The 20,022-nt window shown below is 47.1% G+C and overlaps 1 protein-coding gene across 2 annotated transcripts in view; it reads right to left on the bottom strand.

Moving 5' to 3' along the window:
• The window catches only part of GNAO1 (G protein subunit alpha o1), a 141,806-nt gene that overhangs the window by 17,648 nt on the left and 104,136 nt on the right, over positions 1 to 20,022 (bottom strand). For both annotated transcript variants that reach the window (XM_053987267.1, XM_053987268.1), the window contains exons 5-6: positions 8,416 to 8,544; positions 7,586 to 7,715 (exon numbers count right to left, since the gene is read on the bottom strand). In XM_053987267.1, coding sequence (XP_053843242.1) covers positions 7,586 to 7,715; positions 8,416 to 8,544 — 259 coding nt within the window. The remainder of the gene's footprint in view (positions 1 to 7,585; positions 7,716 to 8,415; positions 8,545 to 20,022) is intronic.

Raw genomic sequence — 20,022 nt, 5'->3', positions numbered from 1 at the left:
AAATGACCTTGCCGTGACCTTTGACTAGTTTTGTTATTTTGTTTAGTGTTTTCTGTTGTTGCGCTTTTAATTTTTAAACTTTTTTGTTTTAGTTCTCTTGGAAGATGGCTCAACAGAAAGTGTCTTGCAGAGAGGAAAAAAGTGAAAAAAGGAAGAGAAAATAGTATAAAAAAGGAAAAACATAACAAAGAACATCTAAGAACAACCAGACTAGAAGTCAGGCAGCTACCACTGGTGTTAGCTCATGCCTCTAGAAGAAGATTAGCAGAAGAGCCATACATCCAAAGGTATGCACAGCATGAAGTCAGCTTTTTGGCTATAGGTCATGCAAAAAAAGAACATGGAAAAGGAGAGAGATAAGAGGAATGGAAAAACCAGACAAGTTAGAGAGTTGCAAAGTCCGCCACGTGGGTTTATGGTGGTGGGAAGAGCTCACGGCAAAGTCAACCAAGTGTCATGTTCCCCGCTGCTTTCAACTCCCAATTTGGTTTTTCTTTTTTTTTTTCTTTGTTCAAGAGAAGCTTCATACCTGCCAAATTTGGTTGGTCTCTCAAATGCTCATTTTTTGGCCTTTGTTTGGCTAGATAAGGTCAGACGGCCGAGGAAAAGCTGTGGAGGTGCCGAGGCTGGCGACGTTTGGCGCCGAGGCCGACGCCGGAGCGCGCACGCCGGTCGCGTGGCCATCTCTCAGCCGGGAGCCGGGTAGCGCAGAGAGCAGGCGCGGTGAGGATGAAGCACACCCAAGAGTCAGGGGGTTATCAAAGGCAAAGCATGGTACAGACCAGACCGGCTCCTCGGCTTTTCCAGCGGGATCTCCTTAGGACTGCACTCCCCAAACCCGCCAGTGCGCATAAGAAACCAGTTACAGCCATCACACAGAGACACTGGAGAGAACAGGGCTGCACGGCCTTGTTACTGGATGGTTTTCAGCGGGGGTGCAGCATGTTCTGTTCCCCCCAGCCCTGGATTTGGGAATGTGGAGCGGTACATGAGACAGATGGGGGCCTTCACCCCTCTCCCACTCCATTTCACACCTGTGCTGGCATAAAGTTGAGCCCAGCACCTCACTGATTAACACATTCCTTTTCATTGATATGCTTTAGTGTCTACTGAATGTTTTATATAGATAGAAGAAGCTCCATGGATGAAAGAAACATCTGATCCAGCCCAGAGTGAAACAGGACACGTGTGATTTGCTGTGCCCTGTCTTGAATGACCACACACTTCCCCACCATTTGTATCGACACACGGGGACGACGCAATCACATACAAACATAAAAATGCATTTGCTCATTGGGTATCAGTTGCAACACATTGCTTATCTGGATCATCCTGTGCCTGTGGGCTGTTTTTTGCTAACTCATTTGGTACTGGCTGGTGTGGGAGCTCCTGAAGCAATGCTCCCCTTTGCTACTTGTCGTGCCAAAATTGTAACCACATAGAAACCTGGTGTACGAAGGTTTTGTGCAAGAGATCCTTGGATACCCAAAGCCTTTGGGAGGAGAGAATGAAGTGGAAGGTGGTCAGGGGAACAGAAAGCAAATACAATTAACCATTTTTTTAAAGCAGGGTCCCTCACAGAACATTTTAAATGACATTTTTATCATCCTTGCTGATTTAAACTAAAAGTGTGGAGAAACACATGAATGCTGCTTGTGGGCTAAGCCCGCAGCTCATCCGCAGCAGCCATCAGCCACCTGGGCAGCCTCGTGCCACGGCTGCCACACTGCACAGCCCTGGTGGAGAGCAGAAGGGTGAAACTGCTCTTCATGGCATGGGGAGCAGCATGGGTGACATTGTGTTTGTCTAAGAAACAGAAGCTGAGGACTTCTGAGCTGGGCTTCAAGGTTAGGTGAAGCCAACTCTTCTATAGTTGTAAGACAATGTAAGGATCCTGCAGAAGTCCTCCTACTTCTCTTATCCAGTTTGATCAATTTGCATTAGTACATGTTAGGAAATGAGACTGTTTTCCCAAGAAATAGTGACTATTAGTGTTCAGTGGTATCCAGAATACAGAATCACAGAATCATGTACACACAATACATCCCACTGCAACATGAGGGTTACACTAAATGACCTCTATTCCTTTCAGATTCCAGAAAAAAGGTTCAAAGCTTCCTAAGGCTGTCTGACCTGGCTGTCTGATCTCTACACGTCGATTTTCCCTCCAGCTTTGCCAGTCAGACAAGTAAACACAATGAACTACTCTGTCCACTCATCCTTATTTACGTGGGAAATGTTTTGGTCTTAAAATCCACCTTTTACTTCCCCACCACTAAAGAGAAGATGACATTATTCAAAAGCCTTAAATTGCTTTCTGTGTGTAGCAAAGGTGCAGAGCAATATTCTGGTGAGCAGGCACAGATGCTTCTGTTGTCACACCTGGATGCCATATGGGAAATGTTGTTGCCAGGAAGGCTTCTGGGAGCCCATGCATGGCCACAAGCTGTCCTGGTGCTGGCTAGCATCAGGAATCCTCACTATCTCCCTTTCCTTTCCCTTCCCAACTGTTACTGGTTCAATAGATGTTTGTAGGAGCCCTGCAACAGCTCAGGCAGACCTAGGTGCAGAGGCAAGGATGAGGAAGCAGTGTCTGGATACTGTATGTGAAAGGACAGACTGCTGCTAAAGGAGGAGTGAGAAGTTAAATTCCCCTAGTAATCCCCCTCCTTCCAGTAAATCCACAGTGGAAGACCAGTTTTGTCCCTTAGAACTTGGCTGGGGCCCCTTTCTGCTGTGATGGAGCAGATGTGCCTATTCTGCTAGGAGGCACTAAAGATTACGCTCCTCATACTTTTAGATGAAGTGACACAAATTATTTCTTTTGGACCCATCACACTGCTTCTTCTCACTTTGTGTTGGGTCTCTTATTAAGGGAAGAGCTCTTCAGACATTAATTTCTTAATGTCACTTCCTATTTTAAAACTGGTATTTTAAATCCTTACACTGGCAAATATTTCATACCCCAACAAGAAAAGTAGCCCCAACAACTGTGTTACACAGGAGTCACCACTTGCCCATGCATATTCAAAGTCCAGTTAACTTTTCCTGCACAGGACAAGAGACAGAATTGCTCATAGCTGAGTTCAGATGTCATTGCACAGCTGTCACCGATGTGAAGAGCAAACAGCTTTTCACTCAGCATGAGGGAGAAAGGATGCTGCGGTCAAGACTCTCTCCAGGCAAAAACACACTTACAGAAAACATATTTTTTTTTACCAGAGCATGGAAGGATACCTGGTGTTTTCTGCAACACTCAGTTCATTCAATATTTTCTGTTTTCCTTGGTGATTAAGTGCTACCTGTCATGTGAACTGTAAGAACACTGATGGTTATCCTAAGCACAGCAACTCCATATTCCCCCTCCTGCTTATATTTCCTAAGATGTCCAAGCCACTTTGGCTTGCTTTGTCACTCCTAAGGCAATTTCTGAGCACTGCAATTCCATTTTCCTTGCCCAATGACAGCAGAGAGAGCACGCTAACCAGGTCATGCAGTGTGATACAAACCAACAGGCCAACACTAATGCACCAAGGGTTACCAGCACAGAGCCTTCCACCCATCCCATCCTCAGCAAGAGGGACACAAACAATACTTGCATGTCTTCCCTAGATATGGCTGACCTAAATATCTTAGCTTCAGAGGCAGCAATGTGCAGCATCATCATCTCCCTCTCTTGCCATGACTCCTTTGAATTTGCAAGGTAAAAAAACAGAGGATAGTCTCAGTTCCCATGGAAGGTCCCATTCCATTGCTGTTTAAAAAAAAAATTCCATTAGGAATTCTGTTTAGAAAGAACAATGGAAATCTACCTTTGTGAATCATCTTCTCTAGTTTTACTGAGTGATGTGACTGTCCCTCTCTCTTCCCAGATTACAGAGCTGAGGCTTTCCTTCTGTAATTTCAACTTATGAAACAAAGATCAGTTGAAAATGAGACAAAACAGCCTTGTTATGCAAAAACATAATCCAGGGAGGTATTCTGCCAGTTGAAGCAGGATGTTCCCACTGTGTACAACTGTGGCAGAGAGCCTGGCAGGTCCTTGTGAAGGACGTGGTAAAGGCACAGGCAGGTGTAATACCTTGAGGGCAGTGCCCTGTGCGTTGGATGGGCTGGGCAGAGGGTACCATTTTGCCACGTGAGCTCTGGCTTGGGCTGTGGCTGGCAGCAATGGGACTGATGAAGTCATTGCTTGAATCTCTCTCATGCCTTGTTCCACTCCCCTGGGAGCTGGGCACACAGGGACACAGTTTAGATTTGCCAACAGCAGCATAAGGTGTTGGAAGCAACGGGAGAAGTTGGATTCAGCAGTACTGGGAATGTGTGTGAAAAGTGTGATCTTTATGGGTGGATGGGACTAAAAATCACAGATGCAGAAAGTTTTCTTTATTTTCTTTATGTCTTTCTGATCTGGACATAGAATACTTGCTTTTCTCAACTCCTGCTGTGTGGCTCTTTGTGACAGGGAATTAGAGAGAAAATACATCCCTTATAAAAGACTGCCTGCCCTTAAGGAGCAGGGACAGCTTCAAACACAACAGTCTTGTTTTAGCTGCTGCTGGAGGACGGGTGCTCAGTCTTTTAAAACAAAGAGCACAATAACCCACAAAACAACTTTACAAGCATAGAGCTGTGTTTGAATTTTAAGGGCAGGGACAGGTCAGAGAGTGTTTCACCCAGCCTTGTTTAACCAGCTTTTTGGAAAGGATTCACAATAAACCTGTTTGTGAGCTTTTTTCAGTGACACAAGCTGACCCTACACTTGTCCCACCTGGAGCTTACCAAGGTGAGCCTGTTCCTGGCCCACGTGATGCTGACTGCATCTGAACTGCAGTTTCCTCCCCCTGAAGTGTGGTTTGACTTACAGAAGTGCAAAAAGCACCTGTGAACATTGACAACAGGGTGCTGAGCACAGGAGGAAAAGACATTCTCTACATGCACCCAGCTTTGGGATGGGTTTTTTGGACCCTGATATGCTCAACACTAGTTGGGTTATTTCTCTCTCATGGTTCCATGCCAGCAATGAAAGCTCTCTGCAAGTCCTTTCATACTCATGGAGACATCTGTACAGCCCCCAAACCTTCAGTGGCTCAACACAGCTGCAAGTGCCTGGACTGTAGTAAGTGTCTCTAAAAAATGAAGCTGGAGGAGCAGCATCCAGCTCACTTTCTCAGCTGCCTCCTCTTTGTGTTTTCCAAGCGAGAAGCAATAAAAGCTGATTGACGTCATTAAAGCCGGCAGATGTGACGGACGCAGACAGCAAATCAGCTGACTGAGGAGATGCTGGTTTACTGCTGGGTTTTTGGGGAGACACCACATTACCAAGGAGGGAGCCAAACGCTTGGGGGTTCACCTGGGAGGGGCCAGGGTCTGTGGGTGCCATGTTTACACCTGCCATTTGTGATGGGGATATAACAGGGCAGGCAAGGTCCAATTTTTTCCTGAGTGCATTGGCCTTGCTCAGGGCTGTTTATCTGGGTCAGGCAGGGGCGTCCTGCCGGCCTGGTGGCGATGCCGAATGCTTTCCCCATTTACGCCGAATGTGTAAATGAGCAGCAGCTGCCTCTGCCCTCCTGTTGCTCAGCATCCCCCAAAACGTGTTGTGAACAGGGACTGAAATAGCAAGCAAATGTCAGTGCTGTGCCAGAGCTGCACCAGGCTGCTCTCCTGCTGCAAAGGGAAAGGTGGAGATGCATAAATCCCAGTTTCTGCAGCGCGGCACTTCGGGGGGAGGCTGTGCTGGTTCTGGGGTGGTGCTGGGTGAGGAACAATCACTGGCAGGGCTCTCCCCAGGAGAGCTCTCCTCTAACCTCCAGTTCAGAGGAGCAGAGTAAAGGCTGACATTTAAAAAATGGCATTGGCATACAGAACATTCCATTTTGTGCTCCATGGCTTTGAATCACAGGCTCTGACTTGTGTAGATGGGCACCCAAAGGTGACCTGTATTAAAAGCTGCCTTTGGCTTCACAATTTGGATGTCACAATCCAAGTTATACCTACAGAGCACCTTGCTCTCTACTCATATCACAGCTCTGCTCCCTTCTCCTGGACCTTCCTTCTCCCTCTGTGTTCTTCTGTGTCCCCTGGCTGATTTTGCTGCCCAGCTGCAGAGCTCTATAGTGTTGAGCTAATGGCTGGAGTTTTCAAATCACGTCAGGAGATTTTGGTTCTTTCCCAGTAAATCCTACAGAGCTGAGCATCCTGATAAGGGCCAGGGTCAGAGGGAGGAGACAACTGGGGATTATAAATAAGTGGACATGACAGGATGTAGAGTGTCTCAGTCAGTCTGGAGGGAGACACAGTCATGATCACAGAATCACAAGGACCATCCAATCCAGCTCCTGGTCCTGCACAGAACAACCCCAAGAGTCACACCATGTGCCTGAGAGCATTGTCAAAATGCTTCTTGAACTCTGTCAGGCTTGGTGCTGTGACCACTTCCTTGGTAAACCTGTTCCAGTGCCTGATCACACTCTGGGGGAAGAACCTTTTCCTGATTTCCAGTCTAAACTTCTCTTTGACACTGCTTCATGCTGTTACCAGTCCTGTGATTGGTAATGTTAATATCACCCAGAATTCTGGCATCAATATAAATCAAACAACCAGGTGAGTTTGCTAGAGCTCATAAACCTGGCTCAGAGGCTAGAAACCACAGTCTTCCTAGTCTTTTTGGGACAAGACAAATATCACCTAACAGCAGTATTTCCCTCAATTCCATCCCCATCCACAGCTTTCTGCAAGCCTGATATCTTTACCAGCAGGAGAATAAAAATCCTCAGAAAGGCAGAGCTGGCAGGAGCAAGCACTCCATGCTGCTGCTGCAGATTGGGCACCGATGAAATCATTACTGAGTCTGAATATGGCCTCCAATTCCTTTTCATTAGACAAATGTAACTGGGTGCCCACAGCAGTTGTCATTAGTCCCAAAAACATGCATCCCTGTCATACTGAATGAATGGTCAGAATACAGTAATGACTGCATCCGTTTTTGTGTATTCAATTCACTTGTATTAATTGCACTCTAATACCAGGGAGCACACAGGTCCTCACCAGCTTTATTTCCAGATGGTATTTTGAGCCTAATGTCACAGTGGGAAGTCATAAAATCTCTCCTAGAGCAAATTACTTGAGGACTCAAACAGTTCCATTCTCACTAAGGAAAACGAATTTCTGTAGCCTGAAGAAAGAGGTTATTATTCCTGGGCTGAGCCCCAGGCATGCACTGCTGTCCTGCACCTCTGCACCACGGCCTGACTGCTTCCCTGTTTTAAAGCCCACCCAGCTGTATCCTCTTGCTGGTTATAGGTTCCTGTAATGCATTTTGAAAACACAGGTTGGCTAGAAAGGACAATCAAACACTATGCCTTTACCAGTGTAAGGAAGCATTACCTGGGTATGCAGACTTCGTATCAAAGAACGTGAAGGAGGAGAGATCTCCCCAGGATTTCAGAGCCAAGGGGGAGCGATGGACAAAAGCACATTACTGTAGCACCCCAGGGAGCATTCGGTGACCTCTGAGGAGTTGCTGGCTTATGCAGTATCCCATACAGAGGTGCTGGGGCCTCCAAGACCCAGTTAGACTCACCGTGGTTTCGTCTTCATGGAGCACCTGGTCGTAGCCACTCAGCGCGACACAGAAGATGATCGCTGTGACATCCTCAAAGCAGTGAATCCACTTCTTGCGTTCTGACCGCTGGCCCCCGACATCGAAGAGCCTGCAGCACAGGGGAGCACCATCACCACCCACTCCTCCCTAGCTACCAGGGGATTTGAGCATTCTGAGCATTCTCTGACCACATGGGTCCTGGGAGGCTCCAAACACAAAGCAGTGGGTCTTTCACTGCTAGCTTGGTCTTCTCCAGAGCCTGCAGCTGAGGAGAGCCAGGAGGAGCAGTTACAGACAGGGATGTGGGGATCTGTGGGAGAGCCTTAGCAGCGTGCTGGGTCCCAAAGGGTCAGCAGAGGTGGAGACCACACACTCTTGACTTTTATATGCTCTAAATACTGTTTGTGTGTGGCTTTCTGTCATTGTGCCCTCTTCTCTCTACTGGATGGCATCATGAGGGTCAATGTATTGTGTTAACTACATGTCACTGACCCACTTAAGAGAAAAGATCTGGCCAAATATTTTTACATTTATGAGGTTTGATCAGATTTGGGGTTCAGACTTGTATTATACATTCCAACAAAGAGGTGTTGTTTGGGTTAGAAGAAGCTGCCATGAGCTTCTATCTTACAGGCAGTGACTTTCAAGACAGGATTGCCATTTTGTTGACCCTCCAAAATGCTGTGTCTTCTGCAGTGGGAGCTGTCCATGCATTAACCAGCAATTTAACAACTTCTCCTTTAGGAACTATGGGGAAACCCTGTGATAAATAGTTGTTCTGAAAATTTACTGTACAGTTTTAGACTAACCTGAAGTGGAGGTTTTTGAATGTGAAATGGGTTTCTACGATGCCAGTTGTTTTGACCCTGGTTCGGAGGATATCCTGCTCCGTGGGCTGGTAGTCTGCAGCTCCAATTCGATCTAAGCTGTCTAGGTAGCTGAGAGAAGAAGGGAAAAGAAACAGAAAACAGCTAAGAATAAGACACACATTAATCTTTGTCAATCTCAGATGAATCCTTCAGCTTCCTATTAATCTTATTGAATCTCATTTTTCATGGCTGAATGTATTGTAGCTAAAGGAAAAAAAATCCTATTCTGGGGAAAAACAAACCTCAGTAAGCTAAGCATAAAATCTGATAGGGAACTGAAAGCAGGAAATTAAGCATGGTGTGTTGTGAGTCCCGCCTGCAATCTGTGAAAATACACAGTTTTAATATTAACTTGCTATTTTTATTCCCTGAGGAACAAGGGTCCAAATCAGTCCATTGTGCTGGATTCTGTACACAAAACCTTCTTCTGCCAGGGTTTATTCAGATAAGAGGCTGCAGCATACAGGTCTTGCTCCCAGAACACGCAGGTCGAGTCCTCTTTGGACATGGCTCTCTGTGCTGGGAAGAGAGGGAGGGACATGCCATGCCTTGCTTTCAGTCAGCTCAAGTGAAGGGAGATGAATCTGCTCAGGTGAGTCACTGCTTCAGTTTGAAATCCAGCATAGGGCTGGGGCTGCACGAGATGCAGCTCTTGGAAAGAATCCAGGACTCCACTTAAATGGTAATAATCTGGGAGTACAAATTGGGGCTTTGGGGGAACAGAGAGGAGATTTAGCTTTCTAAAATGCCTGGACAGTTTAAAACATGTAACTTTATTCTGCTTTAGGCTTAAAATCTATGAACACAGGCAATGCCTCCTAGGCTGAAACTTGGTCCTGTCTTGGCATGAAATGTTTATATAAAGGAACCCAACATCTTTGCACATATGACCACAATCCAGTTTTCCATCCACATTCAAGACAATTTTAAAAACAATTTATAAAGAAAAGAGGAATTTGAATTACCATTTAATATGAATTATAAACACAGACCTGCATCACACAGCACAGTCTTTCTCACCACCATTAAGCCTGCACGCAGACACTCCAGTTTCTCTTAAAAGGGGTTTGATGTGCATTACAGGGCATAAATGTCCACCTCTGGCCCCAGGAACATCAATCTAATGCTCTGAGATGCTTTCAGTATATTGTGAATATAATAGAGCATGTCTGTGCATGAGCAGTGATCTTTTCCTTTGATCCCTGTGCCTGGATGTCACCCAGAGAGGCAGCGGGGCAGGAGGTGACCTGCTGGTGGCAGGACAGGAGGGTACCTATTCAGGTACCAGAAGATGGCAGTTTTGCCCAATGCAACAGGCAGAGAATAAAAAAGAGTAAGAGGAGCTGCACAGTTGCAGAGAAGGAAAAGATTCTGTTGTCTCAGGTAAGAGTTTGCTGGTGAGTGTGAGATGGTATGAGCTGGAACTGTTCACTCAAGATAGCCATGATGTCTATGCTTGACTTTCAGTTTGGCTAAATGCAGTTTTTTTAAAACACAGGACATGGATTTAGTCCTGATGAGTAACCAAACAAACCTCCCTCATTTGCCTTGCCATAGCACATCCCATTTGGCCTGAACTTGGCCCTGACCTGCTGCTGGAGATGATATCCCTGCTGCATCCAAACCAGGAATGGCTTTCCATCTGTGTCCTGGAGGGAGTGCACTGAGCCAGGGCTCTGGAGCAGGACACCTGGAGAGCTGGGGCTGTGCACTCTGCTACCCAACAAAACTCCCTGCCACTGTCTCTCACACCTACCCCACAAGCCTGGAACAACAGACAGACAGCCAAACTCTACACTAAGGTAGAATACAAACCTCACCCTGCTTGTATCATGTATTTTCCCTATCCATCACATTTATAATTTATTTTTGCTAAACAATTCCAAGAATCACGTCACCCAGAGGAAAGCATATAAGCTAAGCAGGCTTATTTTTGTTGTGTCCTTTTTCAAGCATTTAAAGGCATTTTGGTTTTGTGACAGATGCTCCTTTAATAACCCTATGATGGGCACTGGATGGATGAATGGGGCTTCATTTGAAATCAGATCCTCGGCTGTGACAGCTGAAGCCACGATCTCTCATCTATTCACAACTGGTGTCAACTGCTGTTATTTAAGAGACAGCTGCATCTCTTCACAGGGCCCTGCAGAGCGAGGCAGCTCTGCAGTGCTGGTATTCAGAGACTCAGGCTCTTCTCTGTCCTCAGGAACTTCAAGGTGATATTAAAAAGCTGAGGTGTAAGAGGGGGGATTTTCTTTTCCTCTTGCAGCTCTTGGCAGTATCCTGAAGTCCTTTATCACTTCCTCCATCTTCATTTTCTGCATTTTCTGATGACCCAACTCTCTTCAATTTAATGTTCTCCATTAATTATTCTTGCTTTTGAGATCCTCCTTTTATGCTAGGAGTGCAGCAAATGAAATTTACTGCAAACTGGCCAAAGGACTCAGGTCTTCAGCAGTGCAGTGATGGAGAAGCTCTTTACTGTAATTGTTGCTTTAAACCTGCCATGATTTGCTGGTGAATGGCAGCATCACCTAAACCCTGGGCTGTGTGCTGGGATTTCAGCGCATTCTCACTCACACTACAGCATGCCCACTCCATGGCTCTTCCACACAGCATTCCCCTTGGCTGCTTGACAGCAAGTCAGCTCCAGATTTGGTCCTGCATTCAACCTGGCTCTGAGGCTTGGAAAGCCTTGCCTCCCTTCCTTTGTGATGCAGCCTCGTGTCTGGCTCCAGGTGAGTTTTCTGGGAATCAGGAGTTTGGGGAAGCTGGTGCAGCCTGCCAGCCTCTCAAGAGGGCAAGATGATAGTGATAGAGAGAGGGGAGAGCCAAGCAGGATCTCCATCCCATCTACCCTCTGCTACCTGACAACAGCCAGTTTGTGACCCCAGCTGGGATATCTCCATTGGAACATTGGGTGGGCGCCCTCTAGCACCTGCTTCCCAGTGCTTAACTGGTGCTTGGCAGAAGAATACTCAGTACCCCCAGTACTCAGCCTTTTCTGGATGCAGGGGAGCTGAGCTCTGCAAGTCTAGAGCCTTGATATCAATCCCACACCAGTGCCTCCAGCCGGGCTGCTGGGCACCCCAGCTCCAATACCTGCTTGCCAATACACCCTTTGCCTTTTCTGTTAACTCCTCTCTCCATCTCTTTCCTCATCTCTAGTCTTTTCCAGCACTCGGTTTCTCAATGACTTAAATTCTTTCAGTTGTCTAGGTCTGCTTTTCATCTGTTCCTGGGAGTCTTGATGGGGGTCAGACATCAATTTATATGAAGTTATAAAACATTTTCAGTGCTGGTTTTGAGGCTGCGTTCCAAAGCTGTTTACATCTTTGGCTGCTCTCCTCTAGAAAGGGACTCGGGCTGTGGCAGATATTTTGCCCCCTGCACTTGGCTGCAGCTGAGCTGGACCCTGTTGGTGCGTGCAGCCTGTGAAGCTCAGCTGGAGGAGTGTGCCAAGGCATGGCTGCCACACTACCACCCAGCTGTGGGAATGGGAGGAGCAGCCAGACTGCTGTTTGGATGCTGAGCTGATTTTAGCTGCTGCTTGTTCTCTGCAGTTCCTGCTGGAAGCACCTCTAAGGTTTCACTCGAGTGCTAGTGCTCCCTGCCTGTGCTGCTTGGAAGGACCTGATGGTATGAGCCTGAGCTGGGGGAGAACAGTGTACTTCAGGGGTGCCACCTCTTTGGGAACAGGGAAACCCAAGTGAGGACAAATTGCTACACATGGTGCTGGATGGCAGCACTGCTGGTATGCCCTTTGAGCTGAAAATCTCAAGGCCAAACTGTTGTGAGAGATAATTAGTTGTCACAGCCAACAGGCTCTATGACACATAATCCCCTCAGATGCTGGCATCTGTTTAACCAGCAGAAATAAGAGCACTTTGGAGGCCGTGAAGTGAGAGCTTGGCTCCCCCTTCCACGTCATCGGTGCTGGCATCCAAGCTCTTCCACTTCCCAGCTCCAGGGTTTGCACGCTGGAGTGGAAGCATATCTGAAATGACACATCAGCTCTTACTGGCAGCCTGCCTTGCCCCGGGTTTGCAGGGGTTAAAAAAAGCTGAAGGAAGGTTAGAAGATTTGTGAGTACATGAGTAACCCTCTAGCATTTCTGCTCCTGAGCTGAGTAGCTCCATTACTGCCTATATCTTTTATTTGAAATGCTTTGTTTTGAAGCAGATTGCAGGTTTCTGAGTCACTCCGTATACCATGCTCAGGGAGGTGAAGCCCAACTCTTTTATGCTGCTAAAAGCAAAATGCAGAGGAAATGGCAATTCACAAATACAGGGAGAGGAGATCATTGAACAGAGGCTAAGAAAGGCAGGAGCTCTGTACTGGCTAGTTGACAGTGAATAGCTATACACAGTAGTGTTGCCCCTTCATTTGCTGTTTCCAAAAGCATCTGGTAGCAGCACTGTTGGTGCCAGAGACACTGCATGGAGAAAAGGAACTTTTGTCCAGGTGTCCCATGGGAGTGGCTCAGCGGCAGCAGCCTACGTGCAGCGCGTGCACAGGGACCCCTCCTCAGGCTCTCGGCTACCATGGGAACCTTCTCCCAGCACTTGGCCTATGCCAAAAGCTCCACTGGCTGCTTTCTTGGATGAAGAAGTGCAGCTGAGGTTGCAGGCTGTGGTCAAGGCTGGATACCTGCGGCAAAGCTTACACAGACGGACATTCACGTCTATTGAGCTTAAAGGCAGTCAGATGGTTAAACATCTGGTGGGTTTTTCTTGCCTTGAGGGTGAAACCTTGGCAGTCTTTTTGCATCATGCAGCTGTCCCTGTGCACACCCAAGGTGCTCACACTGTGTTGATGCCATGCTCACATCCTCAGAGCTCAAAGAGCTGCGGTGCAGCAGCAGCCACAGCTGGGTTCTGATCTGGGGCAGGTCTGCAGGGAGTGGGAGTTGGAGCTTCAGCTCCAGGAGCAAGCCTGGAGACAACAGCATCTTCCCAGTGGCTCCTCTATCCCAGCTGTCCTGAGTTCTGGCCATGTGTCTGTGAAGGAAAGGCCATGTGTGCATGGGATACCCCAGCCTCGATTTGTTGGCTTGTGTTGTATTTGATGAGGAAGCAGATCCCCATTTGTCAACGCATGCAGCTGAGTCACTGCTGGGCTGTTTTGGACTCTGTGTGCTGAGGCACTCAAGGGGCAGCTCCAACACTGTGTCCTGGCAAATGCTGAGTTTTTAATCAAGGTTGTCATAAGCAGGTTCCATCTCATCTAAATGATTATGTAGAGATGGCTCTATCTGAGCACTCCTTCCTTGCTCATGGATGGAAGGTTGCCTGTATCTGATCTTGTCTTCCACCTTATCTTCTTACTTTCTTTCAATGATGAATACACAATTCAATGTGTATTTAGCATTAAAACAATTTAATATTTAGTGACCGTAGAGTAAGGATACAGAGGATAAGCTCTGGATTTAGGGAGTGTCAGTACTGGCTCTACAACAGCAGAGTAAACTCTGTAACAAGTAACTCTTGTAATTATCTCCTACCAAAGAGCAAAGCCATGTAGGCACTGCTGCCTGAAGGTGTGATACAGTTTGGTTAGGCTGCCCAGGGCAGCTGGTGCTGGGCAAGTACCCAGAGGTCATGGAACCACAGTGTTTTTTCTGCAGACCCTATGTCCAGTCAGATCTGCTGTTATATTTGAGGGAAAGGGGAAAATCAAGCACAGCCCACTCTCAGAATCCAGCACACATAGAGATGATGTCACAGGTGTCTTAAATAATCATCACTTATGAAAAGCTTGAAATGTTGCCAAGCAGTGGCATGGTGTCCCTTCAAGAGTCAATCCTGTCAGAGGGCAGAGACTGTGCAGAGCCCTCCTCTCCCCCTAGCAAAAGCCAGAAGGTGGTACACACTGTTCCTGAGGCATTTCCATGTGGGTTATGGCAGGCAGGGAAAAGACCGTAGTAATACGAGTAATTCATCTGAGAGCAAGAACATTGTCTGGTGTTTTCTCAGTCCAGCTTAGAGAAGGAAGGTCTTGGGAATTTGCTCCTGGACTTTGGTAATGTGTTTAGTGTTTCTGGCTCTGCTCCTCCATCAGCCAGTCCTGCCTCCATGACAATCATATGAATTACATGGCAAGCCCTGCTATCTTGCTGCTGCTCCTAATGATAAATCTCATTTCACATCCAACCAGATGAGATGCCGGCATGAAAACTCCCCAACTTCCTTCCCCTAACTTAATCCATCCAAGTGAGATGTCACTTCTGGTGCCTGCTTCTTGCAGGCTGCTAGAGTGATGGTCACCAGGCTCAGGGATTACTGGGGTTACTTTCCTGAAAGAACCTTGCTGGATGCCATGGGTTTTCATTACTCATCTCTGGGGAGTGAGGAGGATGATCCCTGCTATTAAAGGAAGGTGCCAAATCTTGACAAAAAAGATGCCGCGTTGTGATGCATTTTTAATGTTTTTGGCCCTGCACTGAAGCAAGGCTGTACAGGGCTTGTACATCAAGATCAACTTGACAAGTTGATATTAATACTAATGATAGGCAGGAGGAATGAATAAAAACAGGTTGGCGTTTAGCTGTCCTAGTTAGACTTGCAGTTTTCCAAGGCATGACTGGATCCAGAATAATTTTTAGCATCACATGTGGATGAGAAGAGTCACTAAATTGCAGCTGTGTAACAAAGGTACTTGAGGACATGAGGGGTCTTCAGGTGCAAGTGCTGGCTGGCTTTACTCACAGGAGGTCAGCTCTGGCCATGTCTCTGCTCCTTACTGCTGGAATTAAAGGCCACTGTGCTATGGTTTGAGTTTGTGATCACAGTGATGGGGGTGAGGTGGGTTTTAGAGGAAAAGCAAGCATGAAAAACTTCCCTAGAAAGGATTTTGGAGGGGCCCTGGGAAAGGAGATGTGGGCTTGTCTTTCTGCATTGAAGCTTGGAAATTGGGTGGGATGTCATCAAGAGGGGGTTAAAAAGATATTTTTTGACATATCAGAGCCCTTACAAAAGAGAAAAACAATGTGTCTGGGTCAGATCAATGACTCACCTAGCCTAGCTAGTGTCCAAGAGCAGATGTTAAGAGAAAAGTACGAATAGAGGGCAAGCATGCAGTATTCAGCTTTCCCAGCCTCCAGTAGTTCATATGGATAACAGAGTTTCAAACAGAAGCATGATATCTTTATATTTATTATCCCTCAATGATTTTTCTTCCAGAAATTTGTCTAGGCACTTTTTGCAGCAATTTAAGCTTCTAACAACCACATCTGCAGCAAGGAATTTCCAAGCTCAGCTACCCTGTCTGTGAACAAACTGCCTTTTTCCGGTTTTTAAACTGCCGTGTCAGAGTTTAACTTTGTTAATTTTTGAATGGGAACAGCTGTCCTCTCTCTCTTCCCTATCTCTCACTTGTTTCTCTGTAGACATCTCTGAGACCTCCACAACATCCACTGTGCAGCATCTTTACTCTGCTACCAAGACGTTACTTCATGGAAGCACTTTGGAGCCCTTTGTCACATAGAAAGGGGTTTTCCTCATGTCCCACATCCTTTCTGAGATGGAGAAAGGAGAGATCCATAGGTGCCTTGTTCTACAAGTGACCATCTGTTTTACGGTCACTCCATCTGATGCTATTTGGAGAACCAGGCAATGTAACACCAGGTCCAATACGGTGACCACAGTCCACCAGCAGTGCTGTGATGCCTTTTAGCAGTGTCCTCATCTGGGCAATGCCACTGTTTTATATAAAGTCTGTGATTTAAACTGTTGTTTAGCATGGAGCTGCTGACCATAAGGCACCTTTGCCTTTGTTTTATAAGCAGAGGATTTTGATGGGGCTGGCTGTGTCTGTCCAGTGGCTCTGCATAAGCCCAGGATGACGCATGGCTCAGGCTGTGCAAGGTCTTCTCTCCTGGTGGCCCTGCACACAGGTGTTCTCTGCACAGCACTGATTGAACTTTGGCTGCAGCAGAGGAAAGCTCAAAGCTCCAGCCTTGCTCCTGCTTTACATAAGGCTCTGCTTCCTTCTGACACCCAGCTCTGAAGGACAGTAGCTGAGCTGGAAAAGCGATGAGGAATGGTGGGACTTGGAACCCTGGAAGTGAGCAGGATCTGTGCCTAAACCTTTATGCAACAGAGTCAGTGGGTTTGAAGCTTTTTTAATTTTCTCCAGGACTGCTGTTATAAGCTGGCTGACAGTGGAGCTGATGGTTTTCTATACTGCAAAAAGAAGAAAGGAAAGAAAAGGAGGGGCTAAAAATAAGCCCCAGGGAGTTTGGGATAATGAAGGGTATGTTCTGGAAAGGAGTCTTGCTCAGAGAATGCAGGCCCCGTGCTGCAGCAGGGCCCCTCGTGCATTCACAAGCATCTGCTGAGCCCAAACAGGGGAGAGACATCAACTAACCCAATTTGCTGCATGCACAGCCCCCAGTGAGCACACCAGCACAGGCACGAAGGATTGCTTGCCCCAGTGCTCCTTGCATTAGACAGCAAACATTCAATTTGGCCCCAAGGCCAAATGAGCTAATTACTCAGAATTACTGCAGCCCTGGAAAGCAGACAGCTGGGACCACAGATGAAACCAGTCCCACAGACTTTAACCTTTTGATCAGCCGCTGGCCAGAGATAGTCATTGGGGTGTGCACAAAGGCCTGGGACTATTTACACACTTGTTGGTGAAGTAACATTAGCATCTCCATTTCCAAGCTGGAAGAAAAGAATTAGATATAGCTGCAGTGTTTTGTAGTGCTTGGTGTCTGTCTGCAGCAGGGATAGCACCGGTGAGGGATTTAGAGCTAATGCTGCAAAGGAAAGCATCGCTTAATGAGATCTGTGCTCTTGTATCAGGTAGCTGGAGGATGTCCATGGCTGGATGATGGTGCAGTTATGAGGAGTGGGGTGGGTCTGTTGGGAGCTGACTTCAATCAGGGGCCCCATTTATCCACTCACCCTGCTGAGGAAGATGTGTTGCTGGTGATGGACTGGGAATCATATCTCTGGATCTTCTCATCTGTCCATTTTCCTGATCTATTAGCAAGCTATGGGGATTTCTGCTTTCAAATGACATTTAAGCATCCCTGCCAAAAACCATGCGTACCAAAATTAGCCAGTGCTCTGCCATGGGCAGATGTGACTCATAGGTAGCAAAAGCAAAACCTGGAAATTTTACCCCTGGCTGCACGCTAAAAATATCTTAGTTATCCCAGACATAGGTAGATCTCTCGGGCGTGTAAAATCTGTGCTACGCAAATGGACTTTCTGGTCCTTCTCAGCAGCTGTCAGGCTGAGGCTCCTTCGAGAACAGCTTTGCTTGTGGTATTGCAGCATTTTGGTTTCAATCCAGGCCGGATCCAGAAGCAGAGACACGTAAGGGAAAATTCATGGAGTTTCTCATCCCTTTAGAATATGTTCAACTGAATCGTTGTCAAGAGAAGATTGTTTACAGTATATCAACACAGCTCGATTGTTCTCACCAGGAATGGCTCTCACCTGCTGGCCCCTCATTTTTCCTTTCTCCCTCTTTTATTGGCACAAGCAACCTCAGAGGTCTATTACTACAGTCTTCTGTCGCCACACACCCACTCCTGGCATTAGACTCCTGCAGTCCTCCAGACAAGGGTTTGGGTTGCTCTCAGGCTTCTGCAGGAGTGGACTGATCCCTGTGCTCAGCTCAAGATGCATCAGGGACATTTGCATGACAAAACGGATTTGGGATACTCCGTATGGGACAGCCTAGCCACAAAGGTGCTGTGGCTCTGTGGGAGATGAGCTGAGGACACCACCTCAGAGGCATGTCCCTCCACAGGGCTGGGAAAAGCTGTCTGCACTTGAGCTTGTGCAGACTTTTCTCTGTGCCCTGGGGACCTGTCCCTGCCAGAAGCAGCCTCTGCTGCCTGCCCACGGACCTGTCAGTGGCCACATCTCCTGGGAAGCAAGCCACGGGCCAAGGTGCTGCAGTAAGCCAGCTGGGCGGAGCAGGAGTTCCTCCCTGCTTCTGGGAGAAGTTTGAATTGACCCAAGAGCACTTCATTTCCAGTGGAGGATGGAGCTGGGCCAGAGAAGTGTTAGGTCTGGAAAACATCAGTTCTTCCAGACACGGTGGGCTTTATTCCCAATAAATGCCTTTGGTGTGCTTTGTCTTGGCTGCAGGAGGGGAGGAGAGCACCTCGAGCAGATGGCTGGTGAGCAAAGCATCGCCCCTGCTCCCTGCTGCACCTCAGCTCTTGCTGAGAAGGATTGATGTGTCCTCCCAGCCTCCCACTGGAGCAGGGAAATACTGTTAATCATACTTGCTTTAGGAGGAATAGAGGTATTAAGGGGATAGATGATTTGCCTGAGGACACAATGGGAAATCTGTGGTGGCACCTGGAAATCACTTTGGATTCCCTAAAATGCAGTCAGAAGCTTTGACCACCAGAACTTTCCATATGGAGTTTATAAACCTCAAGCAATATTCTTCCATGCTTTTAAGAGAGATTTTGCCTACTTAGGGGCAGGTACTGCAAGGCCGGAAGAAACTGAATGTATTTTATTAAGGCCCACTACAAGAAAGAAATATATTCCCTACATAAAGAGCAGCTGATAAAACAATGTTACAATTGATGACTGAATCACAAGTTAAGCCAAGAATTTGAATGGAGATAAATACATGCTTTCTTCCTTTTTTTTTTGGCGAACAAACAAGGCTGAAAATGGATGTTGTCATGTACCTTTCTGCTCCATCCAATATAATTTCATGCATTCCCTTATGGATTTTGATGAGTTCTGCAGATCAATGACACAGCACTTAAACACAAGCTAAGCAGTAATTACAGATGCATGCAAGATTTATTCATCTGGTGGCACTGCACCAGCTGATGGTAGGATCAGCCGTATCCAATCAATGTTTGAAGCTTCTCAAAATACAGAGGTTTTTTGGCTCCCACTCCAAAGTGAAAATAGAAATAACCTCCTGAATCCCAGGAATGCCTCCTTAGGTCCATACAGGGTAAGGTTGCAGGATGGATCTGGGTCATATCTGCACTGTTGCTTGTCCCTCGCCTCTGCATCCCCATAAATATTTTTCTTGTGGGGTCTTCTTCACATGCTGACTGCATGACCCACTTGTCCCCAGGGCTGAAGACTGGACTGATGAGATTTAAGGCATAAGTCAGGAAAAAGAAGAAGAAGCACTGCAGAGAAAAGGGCCATGGAGCAGGCATGCCCCACGTGCCCAGGCCTGGCATGCACAGGCAGGGAGCCAGCGTGACGTGCCACACTGTGGTACGAAGGGAGCACCTGGGGGACCACAGCTGAAACCACAGAGGAGAGTAGTGTGGCACTGCTGGTTTGGGAACATGTGGCAGGGGAGGCAGGGTAGCATGTGTAAAGAAAGAAACCAGATTTTGTCCAAATTTTCCTCAGGCTTTCCCTGTTGATGTGAGTTATCTGTTCATACAGGAGGTCTTGCCTTCCATGCAGCAAAGCTATTTGCTCCCCACTGTCACCACGGGATGCCCTGACAAGTCAGGGAGTCCCACACTGTGGTGACCTTTGCTGGGACTTCAGAGAGGGTGCTAATCCTACACCTTGCACTGCCAGTCCT

Source organism: Vidua macroura, chromosome 11 (genome assembly GCF_024509145.1).
Source record: "Vidua macroura isolate BioBank_ID:100142 chromosome 11, ASM2450914v1, whole genome shotgun sequence".
NCBI classification, from domain to species: Eukaryota; Metazoa; Chordata; class Aves; order Passeriformes; family Viduidae; genus Vidua; species Vidua macroura.
The sequence above is the reverse complement of the archived record's forward strand: the minus strand, read 5'-3'. Positions and strand labels throughout refer to the sequence as shown.